This window comes from Globicephala melas, chromosome 4 (assembly GCF_963455315.2).
Source record: "Globicephala melas chromosome 4, mGloMel1.2, whole genome shotgun sequence".
Taxonomy (NCBI): Eukaryota; Metazoa; Chordata; class Mammalia; order Artiodactyla; family Delphinidae; genus Globicephala; species Globicephala melas.
In genome coordinates, this window is record NC_083317.1 from 48,018,287 (window position 1) to 48,032,836 (window position 14,550).

Here is a 14,550-nt window from a genome sequence, read left to right on the forward strand (position 1 = left end):
AAGTGCTTAATAGTATTTTGCATGTATTTTGCTCAACAGGTGGTACCTATTATTATTATATCTTTTATTATTCCTTATTATCCCCGAGTTGTGTTTTGAAACTAGGATCACAAAAATTTGAGAGATTCCAATTGGAAAGATTCAAGTGCTGCTTAGTCACCAAAAGAGCAATTTATATGACAGTCCAGCTGGTTATCCATGAAAGCAATCACCTTCAAAAAACATCTTTGTTTGGGTCATTCCTCATCGACTGTGTGATATTCTTTGTAATATCACCTTAGCCTTTTAGTATACTTCAACACTTAGAGCACATCTTTTATAATTTTCTTTTGACTCAAGTTTTAAATGTTAATTTAATACTATTTTTGTCCTGAAAGACTGGAGTTTTCAAAATGGATCTAGAAGTTACCTTCATGATTAAAAAGATATTTAGAATTTTTCTCAGAATTCTTGTCTTAGAATGTATATATCTTTCCTTTTTAATGCTTCAAAGTGATAATAGCTTTTCATAAATCCACGAACATTATAAAAATCTACCACCAACAACAAAAAAGTATGTGTCAATATTTCTTATTTTAAATAGGGGATTTAAAAAAATAATTTCATTAACAGTAAAGATATAAGAAAATCTACAAAGAACTGACACAATAATTGGTCTGTTTTTTCCCCCTCAGAGGGTTTTATTGCCCTATTATGAGATAATTCACTTAGAACATAATTATTATAAATATTGGGAACATCACTATCTGGTCAATACAGCATGAAAATAACAAATGGTGATACTACTCTCTGTTAAGTCTTATACTCACAATAAATTGATAGCAATAAGAATTATTATTATTATAAATTAAAAAACCCTGAAGTTCAAAGAGGCTAATTATAGATCCAAGTTGCATTATCTAGAACACAGTTGGTCTGGGATTTAAATCTATGTCAGCATGCTCTTGATGTATCAGAAAATGATACCTTATAAGTAATTTAAGTTGTCCAAGGACCCAGGCTGTGGCCAATCTCTATGGTGTACCTATTTCTACTTTAGTGTAGAAGGGATATGGAGAAGCATCTGAATTTGGATGCATTTACTAGAGGTGAATACATGCCTATCAATTAAAAGAAAGATTACTGACAGAAGTCAACCTGGGGAATGAAGAATATGTTTCACTCTTTTTTTGTTATCTTTCTTAATTCTTTCTTGAAAAACCATTTCCAGTGACATGAGAATTAATCTCTGTATTATCTGAGCTGCTGGTTTATAAAAGATTACATTTGAAATCAAGTGGTATTTAATGGAACACTAAAAATAAACAAAAATGGAAAAAAATAGAACAGATCATTAGGGCATATGGTCCAACATTGAAATATAGACTGAGTAATGGTTAAATATGGACTTATTTCTATTTATAAAATATAATAGTTATAGATGTGGTCCTTATCCATGAAAATGGTTATCATAAGTCCAGTATCTAGTGAAAGATCTCAAGCAGCCCGTTAACATTTAATAATAAAAATAATGTTATAAAACTAGTTGGTAGATAAAGTATATCCTATTCATGATTCTTTGAAATTACAGGTTTATATAATTTAAAAAAGTTACATGATGAAAGGAAAATCCTACTTTAAATAGCTAAATCAGATACTATTGACATACCCAAGTGAATATGTATTAGATTATTAAACAGATTAACCAATTCCAACTTGATATCCTATATTTTTAAGGCAAGTGAAATTTTATAGTTCATTTGGTCTTGTGAGAATGAAGCCTCAGACTATCACAGGAACTCTTCATTAGCACTGCATATGGATTGAGAGTTTTCAACTTTTTAATACATGTAGATAATCAATACTTAGAGATTGATTTTTAGATATTGGGATGATAACACCTACTGGTGTAGTTCCAAGTAAAGAAGCAAGACTAGTCAAATCCCCAGGAACCATGGGCAGTGGCTGGTTCTTTCTCAAAACAAAGGCAAGCTTTGCATAAGAAAGGAAATTCACAAAATATGGTTAAAAATTTAAAAAGCCAGCTAAGCAAAGATAAGCTGCTTACACTGGAAGTTGCCCAGACCAAACGGTTTTGTCTGAGGAGAAATAGCTACTGTTTTCTCCTTTATTCATAGAAAACTTTTTTGGCAGATCCTGAGTCTCCCCACTCCTCACCTTGCCCTGTGTACCCGCTCTCTACTTTTCCTGACAGCCTCTTAGTGGGCAACTCTATTCTGCCTACCCACCCCAGGCACATGGTGGTGGGGACATGAGCAGCAGGAACCTTGTGTCCTCACGCTGTTTGCTACATCCTCTAGCTGATTTGGGCTGTTAGTCTTTCCACCCCTCCCCTCTACTTTGACTATCCTGTTCACTACAGAGAATTTAAATCCCATATAACAAATTCAAAGAATGACTCAGGGTTTCTTATTTTTCACAGTCATTTTTAGAGAAATTGGATGAGTGACAGCAGAATCAAAATTTCCTGAGATAAGCAGAAAATTGATCAAATTAAAACAATTTTCCTAAAATGATTGAAATAACTTTTAGCCTGCTTGAAAATTCTAGGTCAATCTAGAAATTGGGATGGTGAAAGGAAAACAGGTTTAAATCTTATCAGCAGTGGCAACTTCCCATATGTGATCTGTGATTTTCAGGTAATGAAAAGACTAGATATACCTTCACATTGTGAAAAACAGTTCTGAGAGGAGAAGGAAGGTATGCAACTTAAAGAGATCTGCTAAATTAACAGGGAGACCATAACCAGAACAAAGATGATCTTTTCGCATCTTATGATACTTTTAACAATCATGTACCACAGGGACAGCAGAACTCTGCGGGGACTTGCTGTTCCTAAGATATGCCTCGCAGGCCACAGTTTGAATCAAGGTACCACATTCCCAATGCATCGCACTATCAATGCTTCCCACCGTAGTGACGGTCCATGTGTCATGATCTTACCAGTGACAGTGTCATTGAGTGGCTTATCCCAGTCCAAGATGACAAAGGAGGGACACCCTTCCACAGTGACAACAGTGAGGTTGGTAGGTGGGTTCTGCGGTGGGCTGGTGGCATTCCCTTCTGTGGCCTCCTCTTTGGGGAATCGCTTGACAGAGTCAGTGATGGAGCAGGGCCTGTTGTCAGGCTTTTGGATATACCTCACGTGAGGACCTAAGACAGAGAGGACATTGAGCATTTTTTTTTTTTTTGAGCTTGGAAAAAAGGTGGAGGTGAACTCATAAATAAAATTATCTGTTTGAGGACATTTGATCTAATACTATAAGCAGATGGATGAAAGCAATGATGTGGATGGTTTGAATTTGTGAAAATCCAGAACCCTATCTTTGGGATACACGATATGGATGTTATTGTTGATTTACTTTTCTAAATAGGTTTAGTTTATGCTAATATCCAAAAGTAATTTGGTCTCCCTGAGTGTGGTTTAAACTGCATAATTTATGGAGCATTGGAAACAGTGCTCAAAAGGGTCTTGTCTCAGTACTGGGGAATGATTAACTTTACACTAAACACAGTTCTGGTCCCACCTAATAAATCTTAAAAGCTTGACTCAAAAGGATCAAGTGGTTTCAAGTTATTTAAACTGCATCCCAGAATAAAATACAAGAATATTTTAGGAATAAAAATATTCCCAACTGGATAAAATAAACAGGAAGATATTACCCATAATGAGGAGAAAAATAAATCATTTGAAGCCAACCTGAAACTTGGATAGCTATAACAATCATCAGACAAGGACAGTAAAACAGTTATCATCACTATAATCCACATGGTTGAGAGTTAAGAAATGGAAGCTATAAAAAAGACCCAAATTAAATTTCTAGAGATCTTTAAAGGAGGCAGACAAGAAAAGACATGCTATACATAGAACAACAAAGAAGGATTATGGCAGATTTCTCATCGGAAAGAATGCAAGTGAGAAGGCAGTAGAGCAATGTATTTCTCTACTAAAAAACAAAAACCAAAACAAAAAACCTTATCATCTAGAATGCTATAACTGGTGAAAATATCTCTAAAAAAAACAAAAGCAAAAGGACAAAAAAAAAGCAAGATACTTTTTAGACATATAAAATCTGAAAGAATTCATGACCAGCAGACCCACTCTACAAGAAGGATTCAAGAAAGTCCTTCAGGTGGAAGGAAAATGATGCTGGATGGAAATATAGCACTTGAAACAGTAACTACATAGGTAAATATACACAGTAGTTTTCTTATTAAATTCTCTCTGAAAGACAATTTGTTGTTTAAACAAAAATATTAACAATTTAGTGTGATGTATATAACATGTAAAAGTAAACTATAATGACAATAGCCCAAAGGCCAGGAGGAGAGAAAAGCTGCTATACTAATGTAAAGTTCTTACACTATTTGTGAAGTTGTAGGATATCACTGGAAGATACTGTGGTAAGTTAAAGACACATTCTATAAACCCCAAAGCAATCACTAAAATAACAAAACAAAAAAGTTATAGGAGTAGGACAACAAAAAAAGATAAAATGGAATCATAAAAATAGTCCAAAAGAAGGCTGAAGAAAAAGGAAAGAGGGAACAAAGAATAGATGGGACAAATAAAACACAAATAGCAATATGATGATAGACTTAAACCTAACCATATCATTCGTCATGTTAAATGTAAGGTTCTAAACACCCAAAATAAAATGCAGAGATTGTCAGACTGGGTGAAAAAGCAAGATCCAACTATACGATACCTATAGGGACAATATTTTAAACAAACAGACTAACAGGTTAAGAGTAAAAGGATGAAAAGAAGAGATACCATGATAACACTTATCAAAAGAAAGCTTGAGTGGATATATAAATATCAACAAATTAGATTTTAGAGCAAAGAATATTACCATAAACACAAAAAGGTCACTTCATAATAATAAAGGACCAATTCCTCAGGAGTTTATTACAACCCTAAGTAATTTAGGTCTATATCTAAATACAGACCTTTAATATACATGTAGCAAAACTTGATAGAACTGTTAAGTAGAAATAAATTCACAATTAGAGCTAGAGATTTCAGTACTCTTCTCTCATTAATCGACAGAACAGTAGACAGAAAATCGCTAGGGATATAAAAGAATTGCACAATACAACCAAGCAAACTGACCTAATTGACATTTTTATAGAACACTTGTTATGGACTGAATTGTGTTTCCCTAAAATTCCTATGGTGAAGACCTAATTTCCAATGTGAGAAACCAAAGATACCTTGATCTCAGACTTCTGGTCTCCAGAACTGTGAGAAAATAAATTTCTGTTGTTTAAGCCACCGAGTCTGTAGTATTTTGTTATGGCAGTCCTAGCAAACCAATACAACATTCCACTAAGAAAAGCAGAATACACATTCTTGTCAAGTACACAGAGAACATATACTAAGATAGACTATATTCTGGGCCTTAAAAAATGTCTCAATAAATGTGAAAGTGTTCAAGTAATACAGAGTATCTGACAACAATGGAGTTAAATTAGAAATTAGTAACGAAACGATTTCTAGAAAATCTTGAAATATTTGGAAATTAAATAACATACTCCTAATAAGTCAAAGAAGAAACCAAAAGGGAAATTAAAAACTATTTTGAACAGAGTACAGATGGAAACACAACATATCAAAAATTTTTGGATGCTGCTTAAATAATATCTAGGGGAAAATTTGTAGCACTAAATTCCACATCTGAAAAGAAGAGAGGGCTCAAAATCAATGAGCTCATCTTCTACCTTAAGAAATTAGAATAGAAGAGCAAATGAAACTCAGATTAAGCAGAAAAAGGAAACAATAAAGATCAGAGTAAAAAATAAATGAAATAGAAAACAGAAAAATAACAGACAAAATCAATGAAAAAAAGTCGATCTTTTCAGAAGATCAAAAGAATTGATAAACCTACAGCCTGACTGGTTAGGCAAAAGAGAAAAAAAAGACACACATTGTCAATAGAAGGAATGAGAGAGGTGACATCACTACAAATTATACAGATATCAAAGTAAGAAGAGAATATGAATAACATTATGCCAATAAACTTGACAATTTAGAGGATATGGACCAATAACTTGAAAGACAAAAATTACCAAAGTTCACTATGGAAAAAAATATTCTAAATAGTCCTGTACCTATTAAAGAAAGTGAGTTACATGTAAAACCCTTCTCACAAGGAGAATATCAGGCTCAGATGGCTTTACTGGTAAATACTAACAAATATTTAGGGAAGAAGCAACACCAGTTCTAAACTCTTTCAGAAAATTGAAGAAAAATTCAGCATCATTTTGATACTAAAACTTGACTTAGACATTACAAGAAAACTACAGACCAATGTCCCTCACTGAATATAATTCTAAACAAAATTTTAGCAAATTAAATCCAACAATATATTAAAATGAGAATGCACTATAACCAAGTGGAATTTGTCACTGGAATGCAAAGGTAGCCTACAACTCAAGAACAACTACTTTATCACATTAACACACTAAAAAAGGAAAACCACATAAGCATCTCAATAAAGTCAGAAAAATTATTAGACATAATCTAGCATTCATTTCTGATAATGACTCTCACCAAAGCAGGAATAGAAGAAAACTTTTTCAACACAGTGAAGGGCATCTATGAAAAACCTACAGGAAGCACCATACTTAATGGTGAAAGGCTGAATGCTTTTCCCATAATATAAGGAACAAGAAAAAGATACCTATCCTCACGATTTCTATTCAATATTTCACTAGAGGTTCTAGTCAGTACAGAAAGGCAAGAAAAAAAGATACTTAAGCTGGAAAGGAGGAAGTAAAACTTTCTCCTCAGATGACATGATTCTGTAGGTAGAAAATCCAGTGTATCTACAAAAAGACTACAGAGGTTTGCAAGGTTTCAGAATACAAGCTCATTGAACGAAAAACAATTGTTTTCCTATATACTAGCAATGAACAATTAGAAACTGAAATAAAAAATGCTACTTTTATGGTTTTCCTTACATGGAAAACTACAAAACACTGGTGAGAGAAATGAAGAACACCTAAATAAATGGTGAGATATACCATGTTCATAGGTAATAAGACTTAATACTGTACAGCTGTCAATGTTTCCCAGTTGACCTACAGATTCAATGCAATTCTAATAAAAATATAAACAGGCTATTTTTTTTAGACATTGAGAAACTCATTCTAAAATTCAGATGGAAATATAAAAGGACCTAGAGTCACCAAAACAACTTTTAAAAAATAAGAACAATGTTGGAAGACTAACATAACCTGATCACAGTGCTTATTATAAAACCAGTGATCAAGACACTGTGGTACTGATGGAAAGGTAGATAAATAGATCACTGGAACAGACTAGAAAACCCCAAAATAGTTCCACATATATATGGACAATTGATTTTTGACAAAGGTACAAATTAAATTCAGTGGAGAAACAACAGTTTTTTCAAAAAATGATGCTGGAATGATTTGGATATCCATAAGTGAGAAAATAAATGCATTCATACTTTGGGTCATATAGAAAATTTGACTCAATACAGATCATAGACCTAAATGTAAAAGTAGAAGACTTCTAGAAGGAAACAGAGGAGGTCTTTGTGACCTTTGATTAGTCAAGGACTTCTTAAATATAACATAAAAGATACAATCTATATATAAAAAACCAAATTGATAAACTGAGCTTCATTAAAATTAAAAAAGAGACGCCAAACACTGGGAGAAAATACACACTGCAAAGTGTGTATCTGAAAAAGGTCTTCAATCCAGAAAATATGAACACTCTTAAAACTCAATAATAAAAAAATAAGCAACTCCATAAAAAATAGACAAAAAAAATTGAACAGACACATCAAAAAAGATATACAGATGGCAAATAAGGACATGAAAGGATGTTCAGCATCCTTAGTCATTAGGGATATGCAAAATAAAATCACAATCAGATACTACTACACCTTTACTAAAATGGCTGAAATTAAAAAGACTGACCATAGCAAGTGTTGGCAAAGATGTGGAGGAACTGGAACTCTCATATACTGTTGGCACAAAGGTAAAACAGTACAACTGCTGTGGAAAACAGTTTGGCAGTTCCTTAAAATGTTAAATGTCCATTTATATACAATCTAGCCATTCTCCTTGTTGGAATTTGTCCAAAAGGAACGAAAGCATATGTCTACACAAAGACTTGTACATGAATGGTCATAGCAGCTTTATTAGAACAACCCAAATGTCGTGAACAGTTTTAATAAATTAGTATATATCCATATAATAGAATACTAGTCAGTAATAAAAAGGAATAAACTACTGATACATTTATCAACATGGATGAATCTCCAAATAATTATGTTGAGTGAAAGAAATCACACACAAAAAGTTCATACTGTATTTTTTTCATTTATGTAAAATTTCCAAAAATGCATACTACTCTATAATATAGTGACCTAGGGACTAGAGGTTGGGTGGGAGGAGTGAGGAGGAGGGATTATAAAGGTACATGATGAAACTTTTGGAGGTGGTGCATGTATTCATTATCTTGATTGTGATGATATTTCATGGGTATATACATATGTTGAAATTTATCAAATTTTATACTTCAGAAAAACATATCACAAAAGGAAATACTGGGTTCTATATCATATAATCTCTCTTTTACTGTGGTAGATTAGATTACTGTTCAAAAACATTCTCTAACATTCTCTAACAAACTCCGCACTCCCAGTGCAGGGGGCCTGGGTTTGATCCTTGGTCAGGGAACTAGATCCCACATGCTGCAACTAAGAGATTACATGCTGCAACTAAAAAGATCCTGCATGCCGCAATGAAGATCCCGCAAGCAGCAACAAAGATTCAACGTGCTGCAACTAAGACCCGGCGCAGCCAAACAAATAAATAAATATTTCAAAAACATTCTCTATATCCATGGAAGGAGTATACTTCCCCAATCTTTGTTATGAGCTTGCCTATGTGACTTTCTTTAGCCTTTGAATATTGGCAGGTATAACACAAGAAGGAGCTTGAAATGTGGTCACGTTTTTGGACTCCCCCTCTCTTCACTTTGTACTGTCATGAGAATAGCTTCTCTTGGGTCACTGTTAGTCCTTCATCCTGGGCACCAAAATAAACAGATGTGGAGCAGACCTGAGCCCAACCTATAAGAGGCCCAGCTGTACCTGTTGCTAGAAGTAGAACCACCCAGCCAAACACATGGTAGATCAGCTGACCTCCAGGCAATTTGTAGACACATGAGAAATAAATCCTTTTTAGAGTATGCTACTAAGATTTTGTGGTTGTTTATTACACAGCAACAGCTGACTGATACACCCATCAAAGATAGCTTTGTTAAAATGGAGATTTGGAGCCAGTCATACATACCTTTGAATCTGGGCTTCCCAAGAGGATCAGTTTCTCTTGTTGGACTTGAGCTAAAGTCAGTCATATTACCTGAGAATGGAAGATACAATGAAAAAGTAGTAAAACTATAAATATTTAATACATATGCCTCCTAGTCAATTCCTTGCAATTTGATTTCAATTAGTATTACTATACATATTATCCACACTAAAAGGCCTTTAATTGTGTCCTGCTGGTGCCCTTCAGTGTAATAAATAATGATTCAAAGATTACAACCAAGTAGCTAATACTCATTAATAAATTAAGATATGCATAATTAGTAATGACATGCGATTTAGTAAGAAGCACTGGGTAATCTAGATCTTTTTAGGAAGACTTTCCTAAAGATCTTGGGAACTTCATTCTATGTCTGCAAAGGGAAGGAGCACATTCTATAATAAAACATTAGAAATAAGTATAATTTTTAAATTAAAAAATTCATAGCAATCATAAAATTGAGTAAAATAGATGATCCAGAACTGGGACTCTTTTCTCCCTAGTTTGAAATCCTTTAGTACTTCGTAGCTAAGCATCCAGTGGGAAGTGACTGATATACTAACCAAGATCTTCTCCTGAGGCAGGAGCTGTTGGTTGCTTTTTATCTGTCTCTGTTCTCTCCAAGGGGGCTTCAGTAGGTCTGAGTGTTGCCCTCAAGGGTGGGGAAGTTACTCGGTCTGATGAAATGATTCCTGCAATGTAGAGCCAAAGGATTCAGGCTTTATAGGGAGCCCTGCTGAGTTCCCCATTTATTTACTCAATAAATATTTATTAGCGCTTACCACGTGGCTTGGCACTATATGCCAGGATTAGAGAGAAAATAAGACCTGGTGTCCTTGATCGGGAGAGATGTGTGAGCCAAATTATACTGAAGCATTATAGATATTGTGAAAGCATGGGATAAGGTCTCAGAGAGGACAAGTCTACAGGGAAAGATGATGAGTGTTGGGTGGGAGGAGGGCAGGAATGCCTTCCCAGAGGATGTACCAATAAAGAGGAGAAGTGATCAGTAGGTAAGCCTGAGAGCTGTATTCTAGTCAGAGGTTGCAGGAAGAACCAGGTCAGGGAAGCATGAAATCACATGGCGTGTTGAATTTGAAGGGGTGAGAGCCAAGAGTGCCAGGAGCAGTGAGAGCAGAGTACGGAGGGGCCGGGAAGGGCAGTTCATGAAGGGCCTTGCATACCATGGATTTAGATATTATTTTTAGGTGATAAGGACCCATTAAAAGATTTTCACTAGGGAAGTAACATGATCAGATGAGGAGAGGGTGAACAGTTAAGTTGCAAGGCTGGTGGCAGAGAGAGAAATCAAGAGATTAAAGCAGTTGCGTAGGCAAGGGCAGAGGAGGTGAACAATGTAAGAAGCAGTGAGACTGGATGGAAGGGGTTTTACATGAGAAATGTCAAGGGGATGGAGTGGCCTCACTGCAGATTAACTGGCAGGCATGGGAGATGGCTGGGGGGGAAGAAGAAGAAGTTTCTAAGGTAATGTCTGTGATTCTGGCCTGTAGCTAGAACAGTGTCACACTGAGATGCTATATTCAACAATGTCTCCTCCACTCTAAAAACACCTATAGGTCTCCCAAACGGGCTGCATCCCAAGGTCTAGGCAAGTTTGGGTGGAATAGAGTGGAGGCTAGATTAGGTTTTATAGTCCTCCTGGGAAAAGGAATCATTCTCAGACAATAGGGAGTCAAGGGGTACAAGACTGACCCAAGGACTGTGGCCCAGCACAGAATCACGGATGAGCCATTCAGATGGGCTGCTGGTCCAGCCCCTGCAGACTTAAGCTCCTGGTCCTGGTGGGAGTAGGCCCCAATGAGAGGGTGAGTGAAAACCATGAGACACTGCACTGCAGCCTGAAGGAGCTTTTTAGAGGGTGCAGAGCAGCACTCATCCTGGCAAGGAGAGCGGGACTGAGAGGGCTCGGTAGATCTGGAGATAGGGGACAGGTGGAGATGCCTCGTAGTAGCCTAAGACTGTTCTCAGAGGCACATGTGCAAGAAGGCTTGTGTTCAGAGGACTCCCAGAACATTGAGTCGATTTCCTGAATTCCGTACGCACTTTCTGTGATGATCATCAGGCCAGATCTGTATAACTGACCTCATTTGTGTTTGGCTCTTCAGTGTAGTCATTTCTTTTGAGTTAGAGGTGGAAAGCATGGGGCAGGGAGGGCACCAGAGTTAATCTCAGAAGTGGGATGTGTTCATACCATCCACAGGCTGGGTGAGTTATACCAAAGCTACACTTCTTGATGGCAGTGAGCAAGGTTTCATATGGCAGGAACCAAGGCCGTGGAGGTGCAACTGAAGACACACAGCCTTGTAGGGGAGCTCTGTGGTGGGAGGTTCCCCTGACTCTTCCATGGGAGAAACTGAGGCATCACTTTCAGTCTGAACTAAAAGCTACAGAAATTCAGGTCACAGCTGCCCCAGGTTACAATTAATGAGGAAAACCTGGTCTCCTCACTGGGGCCATGTCGCTAGGCCTGGACCCAGGAAGGCACCATCGCATGGATGAGAGGCTGATTCCTCTTTCAGCTGATGGAAAAAACAATCTAGAGACCACTGTCCCCTTGCTACATCATGAAAGCTTCTCCATCACCACACCCTCCTTCATCCTGTGAAAAGAGTGACAGTCATTCTCTTTCTCAGAAATCCTTATCAGTTTCATCTTTCACAGCTGTCCTTAACACTGTTATCCTGATTCTGACTACAGAATATTTAGGAAGTAGAGATGAAGGAAGAGGGAGGAAAAATGGGAACATGATCTGATCTGCTGGTAGGTCCACTGGAAGAAACTTTAAGAAAAGTGAGGTGAATCTTTGCTCTGAACTAGGTTCACTGATTCTTAATTTCACTCACATATTCACTCAATGATTACTGGATTCAGTCAATGAACACTGGATTTGGTTCTGGGAATTCAGAGAAAATGTCATCTGTCATCAAAGAGCTCATGATATAGTAGGGGAAGACAAGTACACAAACAAATAGGTATAAAACAGTGGTTTGCTCTAATAGAGGTATGTTTCAAGGAAAAGTAGAACAGAGAAGCAATGCTAAGTCTCCTTTGGGGAGCTAGAGAAGGCTTCTTCAAGACAAGGATGAAGTACAAGTATCCCAGGTGACTCGGAGTGGTCATTCTATGGGAAGAAGACAACACATGCCCTAGGATAGAGGCATGTGAGCAAGCTGAGAGGCAGCTTGACTTTAAAATATATTCCTGCCTTGTTGCACAGGCTAGACCTGCTCAGTCACCCTGAGTATTCCAGTTCCCAATCTTTCCCCTTGCACCGTAATACTGGGGTCAGCATGAAGGCTGGTGGACAAGGGAGCTATCAATGAGATGTAAAAGATTCTATCTCAAGAGACAGGATGATGAGTGGACGATATTTTCCATTACACCTGGTGGGTTGGCAGCACAAAACATCTCATCCAAAATAATCCACTTTTTGAAGAAACTGTGATAGCTTCTCTCTCAGCACAAAGCACACAGCATCTAAGAAGCAAACTGGCCTAGATGGACATGGGTGGTTGCTTTCACCCCATCCACCCAGAATCAGGATGTGAGTCCTCAAAACTATAATGTACAGTCTGGTCTTTGGGGCCAAAACAGGCACATGTCACACACACCAAGGGCTCGTCCATTGCTTGAGCTATCACACCAAGAAGGGCTTGCGTTTGGCCAGTGAGATCAAGGAGGGAGAAGGAAGGTATGTGATTGACGTACCTGCGCTTCCTGGCTTTCCGGTGACATTATTTGGTGGTAAAGGCTTTCTTCGTGGGGGCATGGGTCTAGGTGGCAAGGGTGGGCGACGAGTGCCTGGGATTGTGGCTAGGAGATTATATTACAGATAAAGTGGTCATAAGGATTCACTCTATAAAAATCATGGGTTTTAAAAATATATAATGTTTGACAAGTAGCAGCTGGATGAGAGAGAATAGATTCTACAGAAAAGTGCCTGCAATACTTTCTGATGTTCTTCTAAATTAGTGCTTGTAACGTACCCAGGGATAACGAAGCACATTTGTGTATGGGTAAAATATTCTCTAATTATAGATGAAAATATATCAGTACATCTGCCCTTTGAAAGGAAAAGTAGAAAATAGATGTATAGAATTTATCATCTTTAGTTTCCTATATAGACTCGACAGTAGCATTTCTGTGTCTCATTATCTCCAATTGCCTTTGATTTGCAGGCTACAATTCCTACACCATTTTAGCTTTGAGTTGGTAAAGCATATAATTTCTCCTTTAGTAGGTGTTCCACTCCATCCTCCAACTCTATTATGTAATTATAATTAAACAAACACTTTCAGAACTTCTCAAACGATTACAACAAAATAGCCCTGATGGCAGAAGCAATAAGCCTGTGGCCATGGAGAGCAGAGTCACCACACATGGGCACCTGGCCAGGGAGCTGTAAGTGGAAGGCAAAGTTTCACATCCACTCTGCTCTCTCACACACCCATGAGCCCTGGTGCAAGGCTGCCAGCCCAGAGGAAAGGAACGTTTTTCTAAATGGTTTGCCCGAAGGGCAAAGGGAAGAGACACCTTTTTATAATCTGCACAAAGGTGGACAAGGCTAGAGGTACCTGGAGCAGACCACCTTAACCCAAATTTTCTTTTAAGTCTTGTGTTATGGCTTAAAAATTCATCTCTTTCTTTGCATAATATGTTGGTTTAAAAATCTTCAAGTAAAATTGACAATCCAGGAAAATACCCTGTGGCTTTAAGTACTTCCTGGGATATTAGGAATTGTGCACGTGTGTGCATGTACTGCAGGGCGGGAGGGAGAGTGAGTGGTGAGGATACAATACAGATCTCTAACCCAGACATTAATACATCAGAGTAGGTTTCACAGCATCCTTTTAAAAGCACAGAGTTCTTATTCAATGCAAAGATATTATCGCTTCATAATTTTGGCCTATTATATAGAGCACAGCCTCAAACTAGAAACATAAATCATTTCAGGCAAAAGGATATTATAATAAATTACATAAGAACAAAACTTGTATATGATGAAAGGTAGAATCCACCGTTACGCTTCAGCATTTGTCCACTGTGGCCCCTCAGAACATTATATAAAGTAATTATTAAATCAGTGCCTCGTTAGAGGTACTTATTAATATTCAATTTGTGCATAAAGTGCTTTTTATTTTCCTGAAGATAATATTTTGGTATGTTTATCTAGCA

The 14,550-nt window shown here is 37.1% G+C and overlaps 1 protein-coding gene across 18 annotated transcripts in view; it reads right to left on the minus strand.

The window, feature by feature from the left end:
* ABI3BP (ABI family member 3 binding protein) overlaps positions 1–14,550 on the minus strand; it is a 262,547-nt gene that overhangs the window by 27,780 nt on the left and 220,217 nt on the right. For 17 of the 18 annotated variants that reach the window (XM_060297984.1, XM_060297993.1, XM_060297987.1 and 14 more), the window contains 4 exons: positions 13,084–13,188; positions 9,918–10,046; positions 9,340–9,408; positions 2,944–3,153 (listed from right to left, as the gene is read on the minus strand). In XM_060297984.1, the coding sequence (XP_060153967.1) occupies positions 2,944–3,153; positions 9,340–9,408; positions 9,918–10,046; positions 13,084–13,188 (513 nt within the window). The remainder of the gene's footprint in view (positions 1–2,943; positions 3,154–9,339; positions 9,409–9,917; positions 10,047–13,083; positions 13,189–14,550) is intronic. The other variant, XM_060297989.1, reaches the window with a different exon arrangement.